The 26,135-nt window shown below is 33.2% G+C and overlaps 1 protein-coding gene across 1 annotated transcript in view; it reads left to right on the top strand.

Moving 5' to 3' along the window:
* Positions 1–11,924: 11,924 nt before the first annotated feature.
* GRIK1 (glutamate ionotropic receptor kainate type subunit 1) overlaps positions 11,925–26,135 on the top strand; it is a 96,625-nt gene continuing 82,414 nt past the window's right edge. Inside the window, exon 1 of the mRNA XM_051984783.1 lies at positions 11,925–12,150. Coding sequence (XP_051840743.1) covers positions 12,024–12,150 — 127 coding nt within the window. The 5' untranslated portion in view covers positions 11,925–12,023. The remainder of the gene's footprint in view (positions 12,151–26,135) is intronic.

The raw sequence follows: 26,135 nt of genomic DNA, 5'->3' as shown, positions 1-26,135 counted from the left end.
CTGGCTAAAAACATTTCCAAGTATCCTTTCCCCCTTCAAAAAGCCCTAATTGAACTATCCATTTCCATTAGTTGCAATTTTATAATTCTTTTTGTGATTGATTTCCTTTAACAACATATCTACAATTGATGTCTTCAGTTACTCTTCTCACTTTCTCCTTCACTTTCTGCAGACTGACTTGCAGCCTCATTATTCAACTGCAATTACTATCTCCTGCTTTAATCTTTTGATTAAACCAAATCCAATGTTTTTTTCTCAATCCTCATTCTTTTTGGCCCCTCTACAACCTTTGATGCTTTTGATCACTCCTACTTTCTACTTGTTCTCTTTTCTTTAGATTTTTATGGCACTAGTCTCTCTTGATTCTCTTTATTCTTGGATCTCCTTAGTTTCATATTTGTAGATTTGCACTTACATTTTTACTTCAAAAATAACTTTCTACATTGCCCTGTATTATACTGAACTCTTAAGCCTACATATTTGGTCACTTGCTAGATCTTGGCCAATTCTAATTCACAATATATTTTGCATCCTGCCCTTTCTTTTCACTCATACAACTACTACCTTAGTTCAGCTCTATTAGCTTTTGCCTAGGTTATTGCAACAGCCCTTCAATTGATCTCCCTTTCCTTCAGTGTCTCTCACTATTCCAGCCCATCTTAGACACTGCTGTCATAGTTATTTTTCTTAAGCACTGATCTTACTTACTTACTTACCAACTCCAATGACTTCCTATTACTCTAGGAAAAATACAGACTGCCCCATTTAATGCTTTTAAAGCCCTGTACAACCTGATACCAACTTATCTTTTGAGTTATAATGGACAAACCACCCATCTACCTCACTTCCTGCTGCCCCTTTCTGAATCCTGTTATTTACTCAAACTAGTCTTCCTGTTCCTCATTTATAATCTCATCTCCTTTATACTAGCTAGTATAAAGTCTAGAATAAACTCTCTATCTCAGCTTCATAAAATCCCACTCTTGTTGGAAAATGCAGCCCAATCACTAGATTCTACATGAAGCCTTTTCTGGTTTCTTCACCAAATAGAGCCCTCTCTCACAAGCTACCCTGCATTTAATCACTTTGCCTATATAGGTATTTATTAGCTTAATATTTATTCCACATATATTTTATATATACATGTTATCTCCTGCATTAGAATGTAAATTTGTTGTAAGAATTGCTTCATTCTTTGTAATTGTATTCACAGTACCAACACATCATTGATGTCTAATAAATATATTGACTGATCACTACCAAGACACTCATATATGTATATATATATATATGTATATGTAAATCTAAGCATTATTTATAAAAATAAAGACAAGTGATTTGGGAGAAATTACTTGCTCAAGTTTGTATTGTGCTAATATAACAAAAATTATGATAGATATAGATTGAAATGTTATAGCAATCACATTTTGTAGTACTATAAAAATAATGCATTCCATTCAGAAGAACAAAAGGTCAAATTTTTTAAGGAAAAGAATGGAAAATAAGTGGGTAGGAAGGCGTCTGTCCTTAAAATATGCTATAAAGGAGTGATCATCAAAACTAGTATTGTTAAAAAGGGGACTGGTTAATCAGTGAAACAGATTAGGCACTGAAGATTAAGAAGCAATTGAAGATAATAATGAAATGTTCAATAAATTTGAGAAATAGAATTCCACATAAAAATTGTTGGGAAAATAGAAAAATAGTCTGGGAGAAATTAGGTCTAGACTAATTTTTCATACCACTTATCACAACAATATTGAACAAAACATTAGTAAATGTCATATGTCCAAATATATACATGAGGTAAATATAAAAGTTCAAATTATAAACTACTATTAAACATTTATTTTTTTCTTCCTATTTCCTACCTGCAAATAAAAACAATATTCTGGCAATAAATGTGCATAATCAAGCAAAACAAATACATTATTAAGGAAAAAAAAGACTTAGAAGAGCTGGGAAGGAGATCCCTTTCACAACTATGGATAAGAAGATCTTGATGAAATAAGGGATTTCAGGGATTACAGAAGATTAAATGGATGTATTTTGATTACACAAAATTTAGAAGCTTTTGCCTTCCCAAAAGATCAATAAATTTAGAATTAGTAAGTGATCTTAGATTAGGGGCAGACTGTCCTCCAATATAAGGTTATCATCTGGAAAGAGGCAAATTATTTACAAAACCTGTTTATTAAATATAATCCAACAATAAAAATGTGAATGTTTGTGTGCATATTACAGGAACAAATCCCATGTCCTTGCTAGATGGTAGGTCAATAGCAACAATTTGTGGAAATAAATAGTGTGAAATTTAAAGAACTATCTTCCTTTCTTGTTGCTAGTTTATATGTCTCTAAAAAATACTCCAGTTAATCTTTCTGAATTATTAGTCATTAACAACATACAGCTTAAAGAGTCCCTTAGAGTTCAATTAATGGTCCTGATGTTGCCATTTCAAGCCTGCTGACATGGCTTACCTAAATAGATACCAGCAAAGTGATGCTGCTCCTTGATATTCTTAGCTATTGATCCTCCAATGAGATCCATAGCAAAAGGCCCATGAAAATACTGTCCAAATTGTTTACCCTCAAGGACTCTAAAGATAGAATTAAACTCCATGGAGAACCAACAATGGATTCCAAGAAGAGCCACTTACAAATCAACTATCAGAACAGGCTGCGGTTTCCAAATTCTCAAAAAAGAGGATCAATGTAGTTGACAATGACAGAGAAAGGGTTCACTGAGAATATCACATTCAGATATTAATGATCTCTACATAGAAGATATTGATACAAGTGGGACCAAGCCCAGAAATTCAGGCTCATTATAACTATAAAAGGAGTGCACACTACTGATTTTCTTCCCACATTAATCCACTTTTATCCAGAGATGGTCATCCTATGACCTATATTCTATCACTAGGATATCACATCTAAGTGGAGTCTTTTGATTTCCTGTATCCAATGGACCCTCAAGGATCTGAACCCTGCTAAACTGTCACCCAGGCATAGAATTTCCAATCCCTTTCTGATTTGATATATGATTGGAGAAATAACTCAATCCCTTTCCCTTTACAAGTTAAGGTAATTTTTTCTTAAAAGATATTAAAATTGTGTTGGAATCTTAGTGGTTCAAAAGGTGATAGCCTCAGGCTTATTCATATTATTCTCTGTTCAACTGAGTTCAAAGCTACAACAAGAAACATTATAAACTCTCTGATGCTTGATTGGTGTATCACAATGAGCAACTTAGGCAAGGATCACATCAATTTGATATGTCCTCAATCCTCCTTATTGAATATTCTTTTGTTAGGAGTAAGCAAATGTTTTTTTTTTTTTAAACTGTTGAAAAGCCTACTAATATTTCATTTTGTTCCAATATTTAACCTACACTATCAGGAGACTGGATTAGTCAATAAGTCAATACAGCCCAGAAGAGATGGGAAAAAACTGAAGGAGTTATGGGGATTTAACTCCCCTTATCCTCCATGACAATGAAAGCAAAACAGGCTCTGGGGATGAATGTCCAGTAAGTTGTTTTCCTCAACAGGAGTGATTTTCTATCTTTTCAACTCTGAATTTTAATAATCAGCTCCATAATTCTGTCTTCACAATATCTCCTATCTTATTCTTTAAGAATAAAGTTTCCTAAATTTTTTTTTTATGGCATGGATCCCTTTGTCACTTTGGTGAAGCCAGTGGATCTCTTCTGAAATTCATGTTTTTAAATGCTTAAAATGAAACACATAAGACTACAAAGGAAATATATAATATTAAACTATACTTATCTATCATGTACCTATCTATCTATTTATCTATCTATTTAAATTTACTGATCTCAAATTAAGAAACACTAAAAAATTTAGAAGGAACCACTGGAGAATTACACACGCAAGTACATCAGAAAGGCCCAACCTATCTATACTCATGCTTGAAAAACATACCTGACTAATCCTGAACACTATCAAATGGGGTAAGGCTCACAGCAAGCTATAGCTCTAGACAAGAGTAACATTCTCCAAGCTGTAATGGCTTCTGAAACAGGTGGTTCATAAAGGTATGTTCAGCTACTCACTATTATATAGCCAATCAAGAACTCCAGTTCTTATAATGAGAAAGTACCTTATCTAGTCTGCCTTCAGATTAGAATAGGAAAAGCAGGCATTTTTCTTTAGAGAACCTGATTGATTTCCATTTGAACTCACTTGAGAGATACAGGTCAAAATTATTTTACAACAAAGAATTTTTGGTTAATTCCTCCAACTCCGAAATTCAACCTCAGTAAATAAACCAGCATGTTTTCTCCAAAGATTATCAAACCTCTAAAGCTTCTTTCTGGCAATATTTAGTCTTCAAGCTGCTTATCTCCTTCTCTAGAATACTTAATCTTTTCCAATTTAATATCTCCTATGAGGATAGTCTTGGGCTGATGATTAGATATATCCTCAGAATACCAATCTTTGGAGAAAACAGGGCCAAGATAAAAAATGAACTAGAAGAAAAAGCCCAGGGGAAATATTCATGAATCCAGTTCTAATATATCTTCTAAATTTCATTTCTAATGTATAGATGCAATTTCCTGGAACAAAAAGATTAATTTAGGACCATTCTTAAATGTTGCCTACCTCCAGTACTAGAGGAGAATAAAATAATATCAACTGAAAGTATCACAAATAATATGATCTCACCTAATTTCAGTTTTTCCAACAATCATTACCAAATGTAGGTAACAATGAAGAATTTCTACCCCTACCTCCCTCTCCCATGAAAGCAAACTGACCTTACTCCTGAATATGTGGGGACTTTTGACTTAGTCCATTGATAGAATTCATCACACAGAGGCCATAATTCTATGTAACCAAATAGTAAGGACCAATATTGGATTACCTGAGCAATAAAAATAATCTATTCTTCCTTTCTATTATCATTCCTTTTTCTAGTAAGTCATAAGCCCAAAATCAATCTTACTCTCTGTCTTCCATAAATATATTAGGTCAGGATTGAATTCTCGATGCAAGTTCATGATCTAGAGATATTAAATCAATATGACTTAATGATGATAATATTTTAAGTGATAATTTAAAAGTAATATTAATGATAATTTAAAACACTTTGTTTTAATTATCAAATAGTACAGAAATATGTGTAGAATAGTTTCCCACATATATTTACCTATTTGTATCTAATTATGCCCATTTTTTAGAGTGGCAAGAGGGAAGAAAAAATATACATGTTAATTTTGTTGTATATTTGAAAGGAATAGTAAGTTGTGCACAGTAGATTTGTGGTTTCATGTGCAATCATTTTTTTATTGTATTACATTATTGAAAATGCTTGTTTTATTCCATAAATTAAAAATAAAATTTGATAATGAAAAAATTATCAAAAGTAAAACTATTAAGTGTAAATTCAGCTTTTCAGGTCTTCCCTTGAATAGCATGCATCTTATGGCCCACCCCTTCTGTTTAAAAACTTTTTTTTATTGATGTCTTTTATATTGCATATCATCATAGTTTTCCCCAGAATTCTCTCTTTTCCCCCTCCCAGAGAGTTTTCCCTTATAAAAATATTTTTTTTAAAAAATTAAAAAAAGCTCTTGCTATTTATCTGTATTAGTCATGTTCATAATTTCTTGAGAATACAGTAATTTATTATACTCAAATGGCTAAAAAAAGTCATTTCCCAATAATTATTTTGTTTCCAGTTCTTTGCTATCATAAAAAGAGCTGCTATAGATTCTCCTTTAGCCATTAACATGATTTTCCTAAAGTGCAGGTCCAATCACATCACCTCTTATTAAATAAACTCTAGTAACTTTCTATTACCTCCAGAATCAAATACCAAATGCCTTGCTTGGCATTCTAAGTCTTCATAACCCAGACTTCTGCTCCTTTTCCAGTCTTCTTATACTCTTTCATCCAGTGATACCGGTTGCTTTATTCTTCCATAAGTAAGGCACTCCATTTCCAGCTGTCCCCTATGCTTGGAATGTTTTCCCTTTGCCCCAATTACTGCTGTTCCTGGTTTCTTTTAGTTCTCAATTTAAGTCTTACCTTCCATAGGAAGTCTATCTTAATCCCTCTTTCCCTCCTTTTCCTCTTTATGTTATTTCCTAATTATCTATTATATAATTTGTTTTGTATATATATTTGCATATTGTTTCTATTAGATTGTAAACTCCCTGAATATAGGGAATACTTCTTTTGTTGCCCCAATGCTTAGCACAGTGCCAGCATATAATAGGTATTTAAAAATTTATTGAGTGATGTACTCCTTAATCAAGCCAAAGTCTAATAATGTTTGGAAAAAAATATTTCTGTACTCTGTCAGGAAGAAGAAAATCTGTAGAAGAATAGATAAGGATACAAAAAAGAGGACTGAAAAAATGGAAGAAAGGGAAATCTTATTTGAATGATGAGAGGGGGGAATGATTGATGAATTCTTTCATAGAAGAGAAATATTCTACAAAGACAGATGGAGTCTTACAATGGCCATTAACTAAAAGGATTTGGACACTTAATCTACCTTAGGAAAAAGTCAATTAGAACTTCTAGATGTAAATGATTCTCAGGAGAGTGTAATGGTATGAACTTAAGGAGGAGATTTTAAGACAAACTAGGAACAAATTGGCCAGATGGAGGGCAAAGATTGATAATACCCTGAATAATCACAGAGGTAAGTAGATTGCTAAAACAGGGCAATATCCTCTCTATCACTTACAAGATTTGATATATTTCTAAGAGTGAAGCATAACAGGAAAAAAGAGTACTAGAACTCTTCAACAACGAGGTGATTCAGCCCAATTCCAATAGATTTGTGATGGAAAGGATTATCTGCTTCTAGAGAGAGGTCTATAGGTATTGAATGTGAATCACAACATAGTGTTCACCTTTGTTGTTGTTGTTTGCTTGACTGTTTTTTCCTCTCATTTTTTTTCCATTTTGATTTGATTTTTCTTGTGCAGCATGATAAATGTGGAAACATGTTTAGAAAAATTGCACATGTTTAACCTATATTGGATTACTTGCTATCTAGGGGAGGGAAGAAGAAAAATATGGAACACAAGATTTTTGCAAGGATGAATGTTGAAAACTATTTTTGCATGTATTTTGAAAAATAAGAAAATTTTTAAAAGGAGACCAGGAGGCAAGTTTTACTTTTTTTTTTTTTTTTTTGCTGAGGCAATTGGGGTTAAATGACTTGCCCAGGGTCACATAGTTAGGAAGTGTTAAGTGTCTGAGGTCAAATTTGAACTCAGGTCCTAGGCAAGCTTTACAAAGCAATACCAGGAACTGTTTAGAACAGAGAACCCCATAGAATAGAGAAAGACTGGAATATAAAAGTTATTAGTCAAAGAATACAAATGTAAAGCACCCAGAAAGGGGAAATAAGCAATAAAAAGTATGAAGTAAACAAATTTTTTTAGAAAAAGAAAATTGAAATTTAAAAACTAATAAAACCATTTGAAAGGAAAGAGAGAAAAGGTTAATCTGCTTTGGCTATTTAAGAGAAAAAAGAGAAGAATTAAATAACCAGGTAAAAGTAAGAAAGAAAAAAGGAATGATATACAAAAACCCAAAGGCATCTAATGGGATGGAGAAGAGCATGAGGATGAAAAGAGTTAGTAGGAATAAGATCATCTTAAAATAAACTAAGATAAATTAATCAAATTGACGAAGCACAGTGTTTATGGTGGAAACAGGAAAAAATTCATAATGAAAGTAAATGGAGAAAAATATAAACCTAACTCTTATGGCTTTAAATGTGAATGGATTAAATAATATAATAAAATGAAAATAAGTGGTGATTTGGTAAGAAAACCAAATCCCCCAATTTATTGCTTATAAGAAAATACTAACATTATAAATGTAAACAGAATTAAAATGAGGGAATGAAAAAAATTAATACTGCATCATATGAATCTCCAAAAAAGCGATTGTCAGGATATAGTCAATGTTGGAATTTGGTATGGTTGATCATACAGGTTTATAAGAGGGTTTTAGGGCTTTTTTTCTTTTTCAAAGTGGGCAAAGCATTGGAGAAAAGAAGGTAGATTTTTGCTGACTTAAAAAATATAATTTAAAAAATAATAATTGAAAATATGACTGTCATGTTAAAGATAGTATTAAAAATTTAGAAGAAAAGGATTCATAATCATGAGGATATCTGTTCTTAACCAATCAGAAGATAGAGGCAATGAGAAAAGAAAAAATGGATAACTTTGATTGAATGAAACTGAAAAGCTTCTGCATAGACAAAAAAAAGGCACTTAGGATGCAAAGGGAAATGGTAAAATATGTATCAAAATTTTAAAATAAGGTTTTTGTATCCAAGAGACATAAAAAATAATATATATGCATATAATATATGTACATATAATTGACCATATACAAAATATATATTTTATAAAGCATATGTATACATTTATGTACATAAATATTTGTGTATGTGCATATATACTTATATGTAAAAACAAAAGCCATTTTCAAATACATAAGAATTATACTATTAACAACTATATGAAAAATATTATACACAAATAACAAGAGAAAAGTAAGTCAAAACAACTCTGAGGGTTTTAATATGATTAATTATGTTGATTGCTTTCCTAATGTTGAATTATCCTTGCATGCTTGGTATAAATCCAGTTTGGTCATAATGAATGATTTCATGGATAAATTACTATAATCTGACAAGATTAAAAATTAATATTAATTAATATTTCTAATATTTTCAGTATTCTTTTCTTATTTGCTTTAGTTTTTAGGAATATACTTGTCTTATAAAGTGAATCTGGTAGACGGAAATAACTCATTAATATTTCTACATATTACCAACAAAATCCTTCAAGAGGTATTATAAAAGATATCTTATCTAACATATAGGCAACATAAATACCTGGGAGTACATCTCCCAAGAAAAAAACAGGAATTACATAAACATGAATCACAAAACATTTTTATATAAATAAAGTCCGATTTTAATAATTGGAGTAATTATTTATAATTTCTTAGAGACTTATAGCTCTCTGCTGGTATGGAATCAGTACAAGATGCTTTGTCACACTAGAGGAGCCTAATGGCATTCAAAACCTCTTTTTCAGTTGGAAGTTTGACTAGAGAGGGATTGATTTCCACTTGAAGTACACAGTAATTGCTTCAGCATTGATTGATGACAATCTATTGAGAACACTATGGAAGTGCTCAGCCCACCTTTCCAGAATCATGTTCTTATCACTAAACAATGTGGTTCCATCAGCATTGAATAATTGAGATGCACCATAGATCTTTGGATCATAAACAGCCTTCAGGGCATCATTGAAGTATTTTGAATTATGATCAGTGTAAAGCTGAATTCAATCTGTCTTCTTACTGAACCAAGAATCCTGCATCTCTCTAAGTTTTGCTTGCACTTTGTTTTTGATAAAGTTAAAAGTTGCTTTCTTAGAGACAAATGAACTATAGTACTGGCAAATCTTGTGTAGTTCCCATTTTTGTTTAGCAGTTTGTGAATTTCTCCATCATTTTCAATGAATGCTGGTGTTTGCAATTGTTTCTAGTTCAGCTGAGTAATAATGCTGTGATCTCTGAAATTTCTGAAATTTCTGCTCTACTGTTGCCAACTTTGTCTTGGAGCAACTATTTCCAAGTAAGCAATGAACTATTCCCACTCAGAGAAGCACCAAAATCACATTAAATTACCTGATAGTTGTCTTGACTTGAGGCTGCCACTTTTGCTGAATGTGAACGTTTACCTTAGAGACGACAAGTCTACATTCAGTCCAATGCTAAACTACACATCTACTTCTTCACATCATGTCTATTAAAAGCCAATGTTTGCTGCAAGGGTGCACATGTGAAATTTTATTGTGTAAATGGAAGACAGTGATGAGAAGGCTATTAGATGAACAAGTAACTTGGGAAGTTATCATTGCTTTTGCTGTTTGTGACTCTATTGCTCCCAATGACTCCCTGATATGTCATTGATATTAACCTCCAGAATTGTAAGCTTATCCTCTTTCAGCATATTGATGATGAGGATTTTTATTTGACCTTATCAGAGTTTGTCATGATGAAAGCATATGCACTAATGATGGTGATGTCACATTCCTACAAGTAATAATGAAATTATCATTCATTCCTTTTGGTAGGCTAGATTAATTTTGATTGCAAAACATATACCAGCATTCTACTTCTTCTTCTTGGCACTCCCCTTCATTGCAGCCACTCTATACTTTTGGTGGACCTGTGAAAAGATACAACCATTCTGGAAAATATTTTGCAATTATACACAAAAATTTACACACTATGCATGTTCTTTAAATTAGCTTTCTCACTGCTAGGCCTTTGTTGAACAGATCAAAGAAAAGGAAAATGTCATTTATGGACATGAATGTTTATAACAGTTCTTTGTTGTTGAATGGCTGAATAAAATGTAATATATTAATATAATAGAATAATACTCTATAGCAATAAATAATTTCAATAAAACATGAAAAAATTTAGACAAACTAATGTTAAGTCAGAAGAACCAGAAGAATTTATACTATAATGCAATATTATAAAAATGAACAATTTAAAGCACATTTACAAACTAATGAAGAATGAACTGGATTGAAACAGAATAAAACACTTGAAACAAGTAGCTTTGCAAGCAATGAACTGTGATCAATATATTGATCATTTATGATTCCAGAAGAGTGATGATAAAATATTTAATTCAAAACAGGGTAATTGGTAAATGGATTTAGGATTCAGAATGAGATATCTATTTTTATATACAACCAATGGAGAGATTTGTTTTGAATTTATTATATTTTATTATGCATATTTGTTAGAAGAAATTGCCTTTTGTTTTCTTTTTTTTTGTCAATAGGATTGATGGGGTGAGAGAAAACAGGTTTCAGTTAATTTTTTAAAAAGTAGATTTGAAAGTTCCACAGATTTGAAATGTTGTATGCACTTTCAGATAACATAATCATTATTTTATTTAACTGTTTTATGTTGCTGCAAGTGATGTTTCAGAAGTGGAAGTAATCTGTACATGTAATGTAATATAACATTTCAATAAAACTTCATATATGCAAGAGTACATACATATACACATATAAAAAGAGACAGACTGTGGGAATATTTGTTGAGGTTAAACTCTAGTTTAAGATTTTTGGTAATCTTGGTGGCAAAAAAAATCAAAAAAAGATGACGAAGAAGAAGATGAAGAAGTAGGAGGAGAAAGAAGGAAAAGGAGGAGGAGGGGGAGAGAAAGGAGGAAAAGTGGAATGAACTTTCTTGAAAGGGCACTGGGGGCATTTCCAAAGAGGTTATTCTTTTCCACCTTTTCTATATGAGCTGCCTCCACTTTCAGAACTACTGTGAAGAGATTTGCTTTTATCATTAGGATATAGGGATTTAATTAGATTTCCATCCTATGTTAGATGTAGAGGGTGTTCTGAGAGCAAGAAGAGCATATAGTAAAGAAAGAGTGAGACAGGGAGAAGGAATGAGAGTGGCAAGGGTATCTCTAATCCCATTTAATCTACTGGAAATCCTACTTCTTAACTGCTCAGAACCTCTGTAAAAATGCATACGCTGTCTATTCTGCTTTTTCTGCTGTACTCTCCCTGCTTTATATCCTTTTTCTCACCACCTTTCTCAGTTTTGCATTTGACCAAAGAACAAATGACAGAGATATTTCAGTTATTTAGGGCAATAACTTTCACCACCAAAATTCCTTTACCCACAAGTTCAAAAAGAGCTTCGATTCTTCTAAATCTGCTTCTGATGAAAGAGGTGGTGATGGCATAAAGAAAAGTGACAATTCCAGAACACAACAGCAACTGCCTGCCACTTTCTCACCTGCAGTTCTATATTTATCACTCTCTTTCCTGGTATAGAGACGGAGAAGCAGGGCACAAAGAAAGAAACCCCCTAGGAGAATGAGGAGGGATCCTATTGGATTAAGGACCAACTTCTGAGCTCTAGGAAGCGGCAACATTTGGGGACACATTAAGGAGAGGAAAAGATGGAGAACATCACCCTTCTTCTCGGCTCTAGTCTCAGGAGCAAGTTTGTCCGCTGGGGACTCTTCTGTTTCTTTTGCTCTCTAGACATATGCATCCCTAGGACTTCACAGCAAGTAATTAGATTTGGTAAGTAGAGATGAAGAAAGCTCTCCGGGACTCTCAGAGCATATAGTTGGGTGCAGAATGGGATTTAGCAAGGTGTATGGAATAGAGAATTCACAATTCTAAGTGTGTGTAATGTGGGAGAAAAAGATCTTAGAACCCCTGAAAAGGGGATTATCCATATTGCAAGCTTGCTTCGCAGAGGAGTTTAATTGTTACAGTGAGGTTTAGCAGGGAAAGGATTTTTGTCCGGGCCAAAGGTGGCCTGGCAGACACAATTCTGGGTTTTTCTTCTTCCCAAGGTATGCGCCCCTAAAGAAGTTAAAGTGGGTGACAATGGTGAATGAATTTGCCTGCGTGTGTGTTTAGAACTATTTTTTCTAGTCTGCAGCAACAGCAGCTGTCTACAATGTCAATACTTGCTCACTTTCTAGAGATCTCTGCTCTGGAAATATCCAGGCTCTTGCCCGCCCAGCTTTTAAATCAGAGCAAGACCATTAGTGCTCGAAGTCGGTACAATACTGACTGGCTAGTTTTGATTTCCAAGTTGGGTTCTGTACTATGGAAAATGAGTTTATTGGGGATATCAAATTGCATATGAGCATTTGCTGTCTTCATTCTTAGCAGTAGGCTTAGGGAACTGACAGAAATGAAGAAAAATCAATTGCTAAAAGTTTCCCACTTGTTCTTCAAACTTTTGCCTATAAATTCCTGGAATTTTTTCCTGGATGCCACTATTACAGATTCGAATGAATGGGGAGGGAGCAAAAAACACTGTGAATAGAATCATTCGCCTAAAGAATCAAGGAGAAATGATGACTGGGGCTGGAGGAGATGAAGGATAAGAGGGGAGGTACAGTGGTATCTCCTACTCTCCTACTCTAAAAATCTGTTAGTCTGTGGATATAAGTATCTTATTTGCATAACAAAAAGACAAAATTTTCTGCAGTCCCAGAATTTACTGGTTTTCATAAATAAATAAGGGAGTTATTTTCCCTTATTGATCTTCCCTTCTTGACCAGTTTTGTTTTTTTTTAAAGCAACTATTCCCTTTAATTAACAGCGGCCTCTTCCCTGAGAATAATTTTGTCAGAGTCTCATTCCAGCAAATAAACATTTTTCATTTGCCCTGATATGCATGTATGTAGAACTAAAATCCAAATCTGGTATATCAAAAGTCTCAGCTAAAAAGGTACTTTTCATCTTGTCTTTTCACATCCCAGCAGAATATCAGCAAAAGGTTTCATCTCTGATATAAAACTAACGTTCTGTAGTCCTCTTCACACTTCCACTTTTTGCTCTTTTCAGAAACTGAAAAATAGACATTCCTATGCAGATATATATTAGTTAAACTAAGCATTTCTTAGTATCTGAAGGAAGGTTTAAATTGCAGAATGGAAAATTTTATATGATTTTCCTTAATCCTAACAGTACCTAGGATGATTCAGCAACTAGTTTTACTTCATAGACTGTCTTCATTTCTGGAAAATAAGTTTATTAAAGCTAATATTTAGTTTTTCTTTAAGATTTAGTTTGTTCTATTTTATCACAACTTTAGCATGACTACAAAATTAAAGGGGGGGGAAGTATGTTACACAGAAAGATTATGTGTTCAACTATGATATACTTGGCTCTTGTCAGTGATGAAGTGATCCAAGACAATTCTAATAATCTTGGAATAGAAAATGCCATCCACATCCGGAGAGAGAACTATGGAGACAGAATGTGGATTGAAGCATACTATTTTCATGGTTTTTTTTCCCCTTTTGCTTTTTTTTCCCTCATGGTTTTCTCCTTTTGTTTGTATTTTTTCCACAACATGACTAATACAGAAAGGTGTTTAAAATAATTGTATATGTATAATGTATATTAGATCCTTGCTCTCTTGGTGGGGGGGAGCAGGGGATGGTTAAGGGAGGAAGAAAAAATTTGGAACTTGAAATCTTGCAAAAATGAATGTTGAAAACTATCTTTACAGGTAATTGGAAAAATAAAAACCATCAAAATATATTAAATATATATTTAAATTTCAATGGGTTTTATTATATATTATATGTGTGTATATATATGTATATATATATATATATACATATATATACACACACATACACACACATATATATTATAGACCAGTTTTGCACTGACATTTTAGAGTCAACTAATGATTTTTAGGAAGCTAGCTACAATATTGGTCATTAAAATATTCTAGTTATGGATTCATGTAAAAGTAGAAAACACAAATGTACCCTGTTTTATATTTAGTTTTATTATCATGTCATTTGGAAAATGCAATACAATTAAAGGTAAAACTTTAATGGAAAGGATAGTTTGCATAATTCAGACTCTCATAATTTCTTTCTTATTTAACTTTTCATTATATTTTCCTAAGTCTCAGATTCACTTTACTTTTACTTACTTTTGCTCCATGAAATTTCATTAGCTTGTACTTAAAATATGCTACTGCATTCAGAGTATTAAAAATTGGTTTTATTATTTTTACACATTCTATGTTTTCACTTTTTATCTCTTTTGACCAAATCTATCTTTACTTTTTCTGTTTCTAAGGTAGGGATTGCTATTTTATTAAGTCTACCTCAGGTATAATAAATTTTGTTAAAGCTTTTCATTTTACTCCTTTATAAATCTTTATATTTCAAGGTATTTCTTAGAAACTGATATCTGCTAACAATGTCCATATTGTGAGATAGTTTATCCTATCAATATTCATAGGTTTGTTTATAAATTGTGAATTCCCCTTCATCTATCTTCCTATGTTTTCTTCCTTATTTGCCTCTCACCAAGAAAAGGAGGTACAAAAGAAAAAAATGTGAACCACATTAAACATCTGTTTCTACCCTACTATTTATTTTTTTATTCACATCTCCCAGATCCCAAATATTAGTTCTTTCACTGTCTTTCTTCAGTCAGTGAACAACATTTATTTCTTTCCACTTGAAAGCTGCTTTATGATCTACTTTTCAGAGTTGAATTTCATTATAGTTGTGATTCTTTGCAACCAAACTGTTCCCTCTATCTTTAATATTTACCCATCACTATCTGTTTCATTATAGAGGGCAATATATTTCTGGTCCAAACTCTTTGTGTGTATGTTTGTGCATTGTAGGATTATGCTCAAACTTAACAGTACAAAATATTCTTTGTAAGCATTTATCTTCTGCCACTTGGAACATCTTATTTCAAGTTTTTTCTTTTCCTTAGTATAGTTGCTTTAAATACTAATATGATCTTGACTATAGTTCCTTGGTATTTAAATTCTTTATTCTTGATAGCAATCTCATGGCAGCATTTTCATCATCGATCTTTAAGCTCTTGATTTCAGCTATGGCATTCTTGAGAGCTTTTAGATTGGGCAGAAAAGAAGCAGTTTTGCCTGGCAAGAGAGTGCGGAGCAGAGTTCTATGTTATATTGACTGTTCCCAAATGGACTCAAAACATCAAGACTAAGTTGAGAGTTGTGAGTTGCCCAGGAAATTCATGTGCCACTCTGTTTGATTTTTATAATTCTATTTTTTCTCCTGAGGCAATTGGAGTTAAGTGCCTTGCCAAGGTCATACAGATTGGAAGGGTTAAGTGTTTGAGGTCAGTTTTGAACTCAGCTTCTCCTGACTTCAGGGCTGGTGCTCTATCCACTGTGCCACCTAGCTGCCCCTGATTTTTATAATTCTGTGTCTCTTAGCTTTCCAATTTTCTTATTCCTTATTCCCTACCATGTACTCTTCATTTCAGTGACATTGGCCTCCTGGCTATTCCATGAGCCAAAAAACTCTATCTCTTGAGTCTAGACATTTTTCTAATTATCCTCAATGGTTGAAAAGCTTTCCCTCCTAAACTCTGACTATTGACCTCCTTTGCTTCCTTTAATTCCAAACTGAAATCTTATTTTTTCCAGGAAGCCTTTTTTAAACCCCTATTAATTCTAGTACCTTTAGTTCCTTAATTATTTTCTATTTAAATGATATGTAGTTTGCTTTGTATATACTTGTTTATATATTGTCTTCCTGATTAGATCCTTGTTGCAAGGAATATCTTTTGCCTCTTTTTCTATCCCCAGCATTTAACACAATACCTGGCATACAATAGGCACTTAATAAAGATTTATTGATTTTCAGAGATTAAGGTCAGATTTATGATTGAACTGTGATATGTTGATTATTCTTTTTTGGGGGGTCTTCTATTGAACAACTGTGATATCTACTTATTCCTCTTGTTACTTTATGATAAAGCATGATTATTCTTGGTTCTGCAATTGTTTTCGGATGAACTCATGTTATGCTCATTATTTTATCGTTTAGCAAGTATTTTATGTTAAATAGTCACTGATTTGTGATATTTTAGGAAGTATCTTTTTGGAGACTCAGGATTTAAGGAGGTGAATAATATCATTGTATCCCTCCTACAAAATAGTTGTACCTAGGCTCTTAAGGGAAAGTACTGAGTTGTAATCATTAGGTTCTCTATAATTCCCACCAGCCATTGGAAATTTAGGTCCAGAGAGAGTAAGTATGAGTCTGGCCATATTATAACTTAGATTCATTGAAAATATTTTTTCCTCATTTTGTTTTCTAGGTAAGACATTTTTGATAGCTACTTTCCATTTTCTTTATTTTTTTTTACTCTTTTGATTTTTGTTGCAATATTCTTGTGTCCCGAAGCCATTATGTTTGTGACACCTTATTTTTCAGCTTGTCTGCTATTTGTGTGAGTTCTTATTTGATATGTTTTGACTGATTTATTCTCTTTGTTATTTTTTCCCCAAAGAGTTTTTTAAATTTATGATTTAACTTTTCTAACTGAGGCTCTTGGTTTGGGACTTTCTGTCACATGTTAGGGGTAAACCTGACTCCAGCTGGCATCTAGTTACTTCAGGTTTGGTTGTGGGACAAGGTAGGACACTCAAAGATCATTGACGAATTCACAAAAAAAGAAGTTTACCAGCTTTCACATAGAAAGGATATTCAATTAGAATATGGTAGCATTTAGGTCAAGTAGATATGGCTCTTTATCTTCACATTGAAATATATCCACTTCATGTCTGGTGACATCCACCAAATATCAAAGGATGCATGGCTCAGTTTTTTTGCCCTTAGGTTATCAGGAATAAAAATGGGTAGCATTTATGTAGCACTTTAAGATTTACAAAACACTTTACAAATATTGTCTCATTTTGTCCCAATCCTGGGACATTTTTTAAGAAGAAGAAATCGAGGCAGACAAGTTCAGTAATTTATCTAGGCTCATACAGTAAATAAATATCTGAGATACAATTTAAATTCAGATATTCTTGAGTTCAGGTTCTGTGAAGAAGTTAGGATAAAGAAAAATACAAGGGCAGGGGAATTGTGAAAATTGTGGAAGATCAAAAGACAGTCTTTTTCTGCTTGCTCTAGAAAGACCAAATTGAATTACTCAACAATCTGGTCCATGTGATAAGTAATATCAAATCTTTGCAGTTCATACTAGGTCTGTTAATAAAGATGATGATGATGAACAATAGCAGCACCAAGAACATGAGGGACCCTTAGGGATGATACCTCCAGGAGAGGCACAAATTCTTCTCAGTTAATTTGGGAGGTCATATGGTTTAGTGCCCAGCACCAGGAAAATAACCACAAATGCAAATGATACTTTTAGCACAGGCAACAATTCTTTATCTGTAGTAAAGTGACTAGAAATCAAAAGCCTTTCACATGCAACTTATTCTGAAATCTAAATTGGCAACAAAGATTCTCCCAATACCACTATCCCACCTCCCCTTAGAGAGGCACATCAGGCAAATTATACCACATCTACCGTTTCCACAGATGCTAAATAAGGATTCTCTCACACCTCACTAAGAAATTCAGAATTGCAACCAATTCATCTTTTTTTCTGAGTAAATACAAATTCTCTGTAGTTAGATAGTGACAATTTCACTTTCCCGTGCTATTAGAAAGGAAAGAATCTTCCAATAGTACAATAGTGTCTCTCAGGCAAGAAACTGTCTAAATGATCCCAGAGGAAAAGAAGCCTGCCAATTGAGGAGGGCCTGTACTATTTTTTCCAGTGTGTACAGATCCCTTTGAGGGATAAAAGACCTGTACTGAGGGGTACAAACACTAGTGACTGCACTGGTGAAGAAATAAGCAAAGACTAGAGAGGGTCAGCCAGAACAATGTTCAAAATCTGTCCATTATCCTATCCTATTTCTAGAGACTGAATGCAAGAAGTCACTGAATCAGTCTTTCCTTTTCCTAAGATTTAATAGATTTCTCACAGAGATTCTTTTTGAGAGCCATCTGATCTGGGTAATCAGATACCTGATGGTGCAACTACTGATTAACAAACTTCTTGCCTTGAGGTGCGACAGTGCCATTTTGTCATTTGAAGAAGATTATTTGTGTTAAGTGGGTTCTCTAGATGTTGCTTTGGGGCAGCCCAGTTGGGCAGGAATATCTGTCTTGCCTTAATTTGAGAGGTCATATAGTTTAGTGCTCAACACAATCTGGCATCACCACACCAATGTTCAGATTGGTGATGTCCCCTTCCCAGACTCTGCTGTTCTTGTGATGATTCTAACCAGGTTGTTTGGTATGTGATGTCTCTGATGGATATTGACATGTCCCATTAAGAACTGTATGCAATGGGAGTCATTGACAAAATTTCTCTCTGACACTGACCCTAAATGTGAGAGCCCTCTCACATATCAGCCATGCATATTGAAATTATTTTTAGTAGAGTACATACATATTTTTAGTATGTATGTATGTATATGTGTATATATATATATATATATATATATATATATATATATATATATATATATAAAATTAGAAATGTCCTGGTACAGTTATATTTGCTAATTATTTTACCTTTTAGTGCCACTAATTCCCTCCTGGCCAATCCCACATACTAATTAAGTTGGCAATATTATATAAAAATAGTTTTGTTTCATGTTTGAGCAGAATAGAGAGGATTTTAATTTTCTCCAACTACAGAATTCCCAGAAATCCAGCTAATTTGTCTTCCTGAATTTATTATCCAAACATTTAAAAAATGCAAAAATTCTTTTAAAAAGTCACTTTGTCAGGTGCAAGGATGAAAGGGAGGAAGTTATAATGTGAATTTATAAAATTAAGATTTCTTTTCTATAATAGTTTAAACATCTGGTGACTATAAGTTCTTTCTCTGATGAATAGTTGATCCAGCAATTCAAATGCTAACAATCTATTTTTAAAGCTCTTGTGATATCCCCAAAGTTCCAGTTTTTCCTTGTTTCCTTAACAAACTGTGAATGAGAATGGCTCTTCTCTGTGGATGATGTTGGCCTATGAACAGTTACTTTTTTTTTTTTTTCTGAGACAATTGGGGTAAGTGACTTGCCCAGGGTCACACATTTAGGAAGTGTTAAGTGTCTGAAACTAGATTTGAACCCAGGTCCTCCTGACTTCAGGGCTGGTGTACCACATAGCTTCCCTGCACAGTTATGGAAACATTATATACTAGGTATGTACTAGCTGTTATACAAAATACAAGGAAATATAAAAATTTCTACCCTTCAAAATTTTGGATAGAATACAAATAATATATGTAATATATGTGAATTATTAAATGATAATATAAGAATTGAATAGAAAACAAAAATAAAAGTGATGTCATAAAGGAGTATTTTACAAAATAGTTGCATAGTAGATAGAGTGCCAGGTCTGTAGTCTAGATGACCTATCTTCCTGATTTCAAATGGGATCTCAGACATTTGCTAGCTATGTGAGCCTGGACAAATCACTTAACCCTGCTTGCTTATTTCCTGATTTGTTAAATATGCTGGAGAAGGAAATAACAAGTCGCTTCAATATCTTTATCAAGGAAACTTCAAATGAAAAATCACAGTTGAAAATAACTAAACAACAAAATTGTATATATGAATATGTATACAAAATATGCAACTATGTATATATCCAGTTCTATAAACCCTTGAGACAAAATGGAGTCAAGAGTGCAAAAGGAATCCACGTTGTTATGCAGCTCATACAAGAAATTGGTTATAAGGAGATATTCTTCAAATTTCTAACTAATTCTTCTAATTTGCAGGTTAGAGGGAATTTATCTACAGTGGGAATTCTGACATCTAGCCCTGTTATACCTCTTAAAAAGGGAAATAAAATTTTCTTTTTTTTTTTTAATGACTTTTTATTGATAGAATCCATGGCAGGGTAATTTTTTACAGCATTATCCCTTGCACTCACTTCTGTTCCGATTTTTTCCCCTCCCTCCCTCCATCCCCTCCCCCAGATGGCAAGCAGTCCTTTACATGTTAAATAGGTTATAGTATATCCTAGATACAATATACATGTGCAGAACCGAACAGTTCTCTTGTTGCACAGGGAGAATTGGATTCAGAAGGTATAAATAACCCGGGAAGAAAAACAGAAATGCAAGCAGTTTATATTCATTTCCCAGTGTTCTTTCTTTGGGTGTAGCTGCTTCTGTCCATCTTTGATCAATTGAAACTGAATTAGCTCTCTTTATCGAAGAGATCCACTTCCATCAGAATACATCCTCAAACAGTATCATTGTTGACGTATATAATGATTACTTTAATGTTTACCAAGACATGTAGTTTCAACTTAATAGGGTCATGAAGCTTAAAAAACAATAGAGGCATGCAGAGAGGCCAATTAAAAGTATTCAGTTAAGAAAGGATATCCTTATTAGCGTGATCCAAGACAAACTGGGTCACAGGAGAGGTCCTGGAGTTTTCCTCATCAATAATTGTGAACTTGACCAAGTGGGAGCTGGGAGGTTTAGATTAGGAACAAGGGCAGAAAACTCAATAGATGAGAGTCAGACTCCAGAAAAATAAATCTCTGGTGGTGCTGAGTCAATTTCCATTAGCATTGGAGAATCCAATGACCTAGTTCCATGTCCAATCATAGTTCTGACACCAATTAATATCAATTAAACCAAACCAACCTCCAACCTGTGGGTGGCCAGAGCTGAACAGAACAGGCTAGAGACAGGAGAGTCAGGAATCAAGTAGAAGTTCAATTTCAAAGCGAAAGAAATAGCTTTCAAGCAAGGATAGATATAGACATATATGTTGGGATCTTGGCAGTATATCTTTGCTTGAAAGACAATAATAAATCCAAGGTGATTCAAATTCATTCAAGTCTAGATCTATATACACCATAGCAGCCAGCTTCCTGACTTGAAAGAAATGACAGTTTCAGTGTCTATGAAATGAATTTAGTTTAAGCCAATTTAAAAAAAGTGAAAATGTAATGAGGGTGTTGAATTTCTACTTTAAATGGATTTTAAGAAAAAGAAAAAAAGTTAACATAATATTATGCCCTCTTTAATCAAGAGTTTGAGGCAACACTTAGGTAAGGTTCCTGAAACCTCTTTAATTCCAGAAATATTTTGCAAAGAAATTAGTGAATATATGGATTTGCATCATCTAATGATTTTTTAACATAAAAAGTAATTAATCAAGTATTTTTGTATCATTGATGTAAAAATGTGATCTTCTGATTATAAAAAAATGTATTCTTTAAAAAGATATCTCTCATGTGTTGTTGGAGAATCAGCTTAATTCATCTTTAGATGACTCTTTACACTTAAATATTTTAACACTTGCCAAAAAACTGCAAACAGGTTAGAACAGACTGTTTTCACTCATAGCTTTAAGATTCAGTAAAGTAAACTCAAATTAGATATTTGCAAATCTAAAAAGTTCACAGTTGAATAAGAAATGAATTGTGTCAGGTTCAAAATTATCAGTAGGATTAAAATTATAAGCACTTAAGCTACATGTCACTTAGAATTCTGATTGGACTACTGAAGTAAGTATTTATGGTTTGGTTTTGCCTCAAATAAATGGGTTATGATCTGAGAGGGGGAAATTTAGTCATATAAAAATCAATTCAGCAAACAAGTGTTAAGTTCCTATCATGTTCTAGATATTGTACTAGACACTATGGGCACCAAAATTAAAAAGACAGAATTCTTGCCAACAAATAGCTTGTAATAAAGGGAGAAGAGACAAGACAAATGAAAAGATAACTGTACCACAAAATGCACTGCTTCCCAAAAATCTAATACATTATGTGATTGTTAGTCAATAAATATTTATTTTAAAATGATTTTTTGGTTGATGTCTATTTTCATATCATAAGGGCTTACCAAATATTCCTCCTCCTCTCTCTTTCAGAGTCATCCAATATTATATTTTTAAAGACACAGAAAATATAAAGAGACCAAAAATTACTACACCCAACAATATATTTTAATAATCTAAGAAAACATATGTGCAACAGACATAGACCTTCTAACTACATGAAAGAGTAGATGGAGACTGTCCTCTCATATTTATTCTTTTGAGTCATTCTTGAGCTTTAAAATTTTGCTACATTCACTTCTGATTTTGTGTATCATTATTACTTTATATTGTTGTGGTCATTGTGTGTATTTTCTTGGTTCCATTTACTTCACTCTGCATCAGTTTATATAGTCTTTCTATACTTCTCCATATTCATTATATTTATTATTTCTTAATGGCACAGTAACATTCCATTTCATTCATATACCACAATTTGTTTAGCCATTTCTCAGTCTACTTTGTTTCTTTTTCTTTGCTATCCCAAAAATGTGCTGCCATAAATATTTTGGTTCATAAGAATAATTTAATCTTAAAAATAGTTTTCTTGGACAATATTCCTAGTAGTGGAATCTAGATCAAAGGGCATGAAATTTTATCATTTTACTGGCATAATTCCAAATTGTTTTTCAAAATGGTTGTACAAATTCACAATTTCATCACAATTGCAGTAGTGTGTCTCTCACTATAAACTATCTCCTCCATCATCTACTATTGCTATTTTTGCCATGTTTTTCACTTTGTAACATGTGAGCCAAAACTTCAGGGTTGTTTTGATTTGCATTTTAAACACATTCTTTCAAATGATTGTTAATACTTTTCAATTTTTCTTTTGAGAGATGTTTTTAATATAAGCTTTGACCAATTATATATTGAGAAATGTCAGTCAATAAACATTCAATTAATAATTGTGATTTGCCAGGGATTGTGCTCAGTACTGAGGGTACAAAGAGAAAAGATTATTCCTGCTCTCAAGGAACTCACAGGGAATTTAATGGGACACACAGCATGTAGACAACTATGGATAAACAAGATACAGGATACAGTAGAAATAATCAACAATGCAAAAATCATAAGGATTGATTAGGATCAGGAAAGACTTCCTTTAAATGATGAGATTTTATCTGGACCATCAATAGTGTATTTGAACAAGTATTAGTTAAGTCATGAATTTGCTAGTGTCAAATGCTAACAAATATTAAAGTTATTAAAATATTAGTGCTTACCTTGATTTTTCAAACTCAATTCAACTCTCTCTATATACAATTCCCGTTAGAATGCCCAAAGCAGCCATATTGCAAACTAAATTAATATTCTGAAACAGAGTAAAAACAAGGAAGAGCCAAGATGGTAGAGAAGCAGATTCTCCTTGAGTCTGGGATTCCTGTTCTGGTTATTCCTTTGCATGCTTTAGACTGGGTGAGAGGCTGAAAAACAGTACAGTGAGCTTCTTCCACTCTCCACTCCCTCAAAAAACCCTCCTCTAAATGACTCTAGAGAGCATGTCATGCTAAAACAGAGAAATACAAGAAAAGTCACAGTGAGTCTTTTTTGTTTTAAGCTAAGTTGGCACTGGGAGTCAAAGGAAGAGATCACTGGATATAATGGATAAGATATGATTAAGAACAGCTGAACAAAGCATGTCAGCATTCAAGAATAAGTCTTGTACAAGAGCAGGAGAAGGTCCCAGATCCATACCAAGTTACCCATCAAGAATAGCTGCTATTTGACAGCTTTGTTGACTGCCACCCAAGTATAGGTCACAGATCTGGGATAGACAGAGGAGGGAAACTATACACAGGTGTGGTGTTCTAGGATAAGGAATGTTCATAAGCACTAGTAGGAATATCAAAAGCAAATGTCAGTGATGTGGTTCAGAATCAATTTCAGCCTTTAGCCCAGTCTGAAGCTTGTAGAGGAATAGGAATCCTAGTTTCACAGGGAATCTGTAGTTCAGTAACATTTGTACATCTTCTCAGGTAGCTGATAGGAACCGAGTTCAGCATCAGTTTATGTTGCTTAGATTCAAGAAGATTCAGGTCAAGAATTTGCAGAAATCAGGCCAGGAGGGAGGAGAGAGATTGTGAACAAAGTGGATCAAAGCATTTGAGGGCACTAAATGCCTACACTTCCCTAACCTGAGCTATCCCAGAGAATGTGGAATAGTGAAATACTCAATTCTCTTAAAAAAAAAACCCACCCCACCCCCCAAAAAAACAGCAGTAAAACTAGCTCAGATCTTCCTTTTAGAAGTACAGAGTTCAATCATAATATCAACTTTTAAGTGAAAAATAGGCTGGTAGAAAACACAAACAAAAAAGAAAATCCACTATTAAAAGCTATTAGGTTGATAGGGATACTCAAGTCCCAAACTCAAAAGAAAACAATGACTCTAAAATACCTATAAGCAAAGTTTCAGAGAAGAGTATAGTTTGAGCACAGATTAAAATAGAGTTCTGGAGGAAAATATTTTAAATTGTTTACAAAGTTAAAAAAATTAAGATGGCTTTGTCAGTGAAATGAAAATGCTAGAAGAAAAAATGGAAAAGAATGAAACCTATGAAAGAAAGAATTGGAAAGGGAATTAGTAACTTTGCACACAAGTTACAAAGCCTTGACAAAGGAATAAAAGGGATGGAACAATTCCCTGAAAATTCTAATGGCCCAAACAGAAGCCAATTACTCCATGAGACAGCAAGAAATGTTAAAACAATAAAGAAAATGTACCATAACAAAAACATAGCAAAAGCAACTGACCTGAAAACAGACTGAATAGAAAAAAATTAAGAATCACTATAATACCTGGATGCCATGACCAAAAAAAAGAGAGATCTTAGACATTGTATTTCAAGAAATATTAAAAGAAAAAACTAGAAGAAAAACTATTTTATGAATAAAGGCTAGATGTGTGTAAAAACTTTAAAGCTCAAACACAGTAGTTAAGTCAAACTTTAAAAAAGGAAAAGATGAATAAATAAGAATGGGAAAATGAGAATAAACTGCTTAAATTCAAATATAGTGAGATGATATTTGTGTCTCCTCTAAACTCATCATTAGCATGGGTCATCAAGGAATCTAATTACACAACATCTGGGAGTGATTCTGCTATGTTTTGATGATCTTAAGAAAAGAATGGAAAGAAAAGAGAAAAAATACACTAGGGAGTAGGTGAAGGGGAAAGGAAAGTTAGGAAAAATTACTTCACATTATTAGGGTCGGCAAGTGTAAATAAGTATACAAATAAGGAGGACTGAATGGGGCAGGAAGCAGCTAATAGTTGAACCTCATTCTCATATCAATGGTCTAAGGAGAGAAATACCACACACATACATGAATAGAGAAATACATTTCATTTAACAGAAAACAGGAGGAAGAGAGGAGAAGAAAGTAGAGGGAGGTAAATTAAAGGAGGATTTAATTCTAAAAAAAAAAAAACAAATTCTAACCAAAGATGTGCAAAAATATTCATAGTTCTTTTTGAGGTGACCAAGAATGGAATGTGAGTGAGTATCTACAAATTGGGAAATAACCAAACAAGTTGTTGTATATAAATGTGATGGAATACTACTATTGTACTGTAGAAAAATTATTAGAGGGATGGTTTCAGAAAGACCTGAGAAGACATATAAAATGATAGAGTACAGTGAACAGAATAAGAAAACATTTTATACAATGATAAAAATAAGGTAAACAATATATTTTTTTTGAAACAATCAGGGATAGTGGCTTGCCCAGAATCACGTAGCTAAAGGTAGGATTTGAATTCAGGTCCTGCAGATTCCAGACCTGACAGTATTTGCTGTGTACTACCTAGTTGCTCTGTTTAACTATGGTCGTAAGTTTACAATGCATCCAT

Source organism: Antechinus flavipes, chromosome 3, assembly GCF_016432865.1.
Source record: "Antechinus flavipes isolate AdamAnt ecotype Samford, QLD, Australia chromosome 3, AdamAnt_v2, whole genome shotgun sequence".
Taxonomy (NCBI): Eukaryota; Metazoa; Chordata; class Mammalia; order Dasyuromorphia; family Dasyuridae; genus Antechinus; species Antechinus flavipes.
Note: the sequence above shows the minus strand (reverse complement) of the source record. Positions and strands in the feature narration are given on the sequence as shown.